Raw genomic sequence first — 3,837 nt, 5'->3', positions numbered from 1 at the left:
GTACTTAAGTGACTTAAGTGTAATACAGTAGCAACCTTGATGCTGTGCCAGTGTCATTTCAACTGAAGGACACACATATTAATTTGTTTTTTTTACTATCAAACATAGCTGATATAGCTTCACGGCATAGCTTGTTCCTACACATACAATTACTACTATAGGAATGTAAAAATCAGATATTTTGAGAGAGTATGCATTATGTATCAGATATATAGCAGAGAGAGGGGGAGCTATTATAACCTGCTGTAGAAATACATCAGATGTATCAGTTGAAAAATAGCAGCTATACAACTGCAAATATCATTCATTGTAGCAGTTAAATGATACATGAACATGTATCAGTTTTATAGCAGTTACATAAAAATATTGCAAAGCAAGTATCAGTTAAAATGCTTTTAAATATTTATTTTTTATATTTATTTTTAAATATCAATGGATAGGATAATTTAGGATTAGAAACTTCTACAACCAGCTACATCAGACCAATATCGGTATCAATATGTAGCATAATTATCAGACAATCTACTATAGCATATAACGATGCTATAATTTGCTTTTGGGTTGCTTTACCAATGCTAGGTTGAGTTTTTTGAGCTATGGCTAATGTAATGATATACCTCTGCTTTTTTTGATAATGTTGATATACCAATATTGCCCCTGTGTGGACATATTTCCTTAAGCTTGCGTAGACCAGGCTTACAAACTTACAACCTCCACTATATTTTTTTTTCTGCTCCATGGTACACTGGTCTGACTCAAAACAACAAAATCTTTAATAATAGAAACAAATTGAAATGTGCAGTCAAGAGCATGTAGTTGAATTATGCGAAACTCAAGAACAGAGACCGACTGAAAACTCAAGGACAGAGACCGACTGAATTTCCTTCTACCCCTTCCCCCTGACAACAATTACAACCTCCGACATCGACAAAGAATTCAACACCCTATCAGTCAATACAAACAGATACAAAAAAATTATAATAAATTATGGTATTTATAAAGAATGGTAATTGACTCTATGAACTTGATCAAGGGTTCCTTCGAAGTTTCATTTTTTTTTTCTTTTCTTTTATTGTTGCTGGTGTCTTTCATTTCATTTTAATGTTTTATTTCACAATCAAATCAACATAAAAAATTGAGAAAGTTAAATAGGATAAATTGTAATATAAACATATTATTAAATAAGCAGTTTTAAAACGAAGTTAATGAAAATGAAGAGAGAGAGTAGGCTAAAGAAAAATACAAATGCCTTAAAGAACGCTCTCCTCAAATATCGATTAACCAAGTTTGTAGTAGATGATTCAAAAACATTTAAAAAATAAATAATAAATTAATGCATGAAACCAGAAATAGGGAAATAAATTTAAAATAAATCAAAAGTAATCATGTCTGCTTGTTTTCGACCTGTCCGCTCTTTTTAAATTTTTATGTATTTTTGATATGACCAAATCTTATAGTATTTTTTTGAAAATTCAATTTGTATTTTTATGTGATTGCAATAAAGAAATTTGTATTGAATTGAATTAAATTCTTCCGTCCAACATTACTCCTGCATATTTTTTCATACATACTTCATTTTTCATCCATTATCCATCCGTCATTTTATATCCACCATAATCATCATCATCTATCCTCATCCATCACATCATCCTCCATCATTCTTCCATCTATCGCATCCCCTCCATCATCATTCATCCATCCAGTCATCCAATTATCCATCATCATCAATTCTGTTTATCAGCCCTTGACAGGATTGCTTTAGCACCTCCAAAGGTTTGCTCTTTTAATTAAATACTTTATGTGTTCATCAACTGTTACTCCAGGTCCCACACATTTTATCGCTCTAGGATTTTTTTTGACAGGGGGGTCAACATGAGGTACGAACCAACAGGGCAATTGTAGCCTCAGTCATGTCCTAGAATATATTCCCTGTTAGTGTTTAAAAGGAGAGTTTTCATGGCTGGCTTAGTATGGCCCAAAATTGTGCTTTTAGACCACAATATATACAGAGACTGGCAATCAAAAATATGTTATGGAGATAGGTAAGTTGACGAATTCGTTGTCGATCGATGGGAATCTAGGCCTGTCTGATGAACATAATGGGGGGGGGGGGGGGGAGGCGCACTGGGCTCAGTGAACCGGTTTGAACCGTGCCCCCAATGGAGAGAGGTAAGCACGTGCAAATAGACACACAACAATGCAAACATAGTACATACATACAAATAGTTTTATAACATTTTTATTTGAATAATCAAGCAAATCAATCTTATACAGTTGTTGAAAGCAATATCAAAAAAATAAATTATGTACAGCTGCAGTTTTCAAATCTATTAAAATATCCAGTAGTTTCTAGTATATTGAAGATTAAGGTTATATAGGGTTATAATTTACAAACTGCAAAAAATACAGTAGATAACATAATATTTTAAAGGCAGACTCTGGAGGCAAAAATGTTTGTTATGTTGTATCACATTAACCAATTTCGAGTACCGTACTTGCGCGAATATGCGCCCCATTTGAATATGCGCCCCACTTGAATAAGCGTAATATCATAAAATTTTCTTTTTAGCAAGTCAATAATCCAATCAATCCTGGACTGTGGTTGTTGGCATGATTTGGTAATAATAATAATAAAATAATAATAATAATAATAATAATAATAATAATAATAATAATAATAATAATAATAATAATAATAATAAAAATAATAATAATAATAATTACTCTGAAGCCTGGCTTTAACACAGAGGTGCACAGTTGCTATAACCAGAACATAATCTACAGTAGTTAATCATAAGTATGTAATTATTCATTTGATATAAACGACCGATGTAATATAACTTACTAGCAAAGTAAATCTGATAGTGCAAAGTTACTTAATGAAACACATTAATTACATTTTTTAAGGCCAAAAAAAAAAAATTGTGTTGGCCACACCTGACCAACCAAAAATGTACAAAATTGAGGTTCGCCATTTTTTCACAACTTACAACGAAAAATATATACAGTATAATATACACACACACACATACCAACGCATATATTAACATAGTGTACATAAAGGTGTAATAGGGGTCCAGTACCAATACTTTGTCAATTGCCTTAATTTTAAAGGATACTATGGTAAATAAACAAATATTAATCACATAAAACTGAATGCATTGGTTGTATATTATTTTGTAGTTGCATTGTAACGTATAGTTATCCTATTTATGTATAACATAACAGCATGTGATTGCTTAATTTGATTGATACATATATACAGAATGTTATAAGCATGTGGTGTATGTTTGTTTTACACAATTCATTAGTTATAGTCATAACAAATTTGCTACAAGTGATTTACAATATCTGAAATGTCATTACCCCCCAGATTAAGCATGTACTTTTCCAATACTACATTCATCTCACAGCATTCTTCTATCATTTCATAAACAATCCTGCCTGATAAACTGCAGTAACTCATGTCAATATGGACCAGGTCTGGAGAAATCTTAACAAGGCAGGCTAATGTTCTTCCACTGATTGAAGATAGGTTAATATTACTCAAATCTATCACTTGCCAATTTAGTGTTATATTTTCTTCAGCTACTGATTCGACCAGCTTTTCTAGGTTATCAGCTGTAAGAAAATAACCACTCCAAATAAAAGGGATAATAGGCTTATGCAATACTATGATTATTTCTGCCAATAATTTACCATCAACATCTGAAAGGTTGTTGCCCTGCAAATTGAGCATTTCAACATCCAACACTGCATTCATAACACTACATTCCACAAACATTTCATTAACAATCCTGCCTGATAAACTGCAGTAACTCATGTCAATATGGATCA

At 31.9% G+C, this 3,837-nt stretch overlaps 1 protein-coding gene across 1 annotated transcript in view; it reads right to left on the bottom strand.

Annotated features, from left to right (window-relative positions):
- Nucleotides 1-3,331: 3,331 nt before the first annotated feature.
- LOC117116830 overlaps nt 3,332-3,837 on the bottom strand; it is an 18,844-nt gene continuing 18,338 nt past the window's right edge. Inside the window, exon 6 of the mRNA XM_033260921.1 lies at nt 3,332-3,621. Coding sequence (XP_033116812.1) covers nt 3,332-3,621 — 290 coding nt within the window. The remainder of the gene's footprint in view (nt 3,622-3,837) is intronic.

Source organism: Anneissia japonica, unplaced genomic scaffold (assembly GCF_011630105.1).
Source record: "Anneissia japonica isolate Jap-2015-1 unplaced genomic scaffold, ASM1163010v1 scaffold2028_len131717_cov125, whole genome shotgun sequence".
Taxonomy (NCBI): domain Eukaryota; kingdom Metazoa; phylum Echinodermata; class Crinoidea; order Comatulida; family Comatulidae; genus Anneissia; species Anneissia japonica.
The sequence above is the reverse complement of the archived record's forward strand: the minus strand, read 5'-3'. Positions and strand labels throughout refer to the sequence as shown.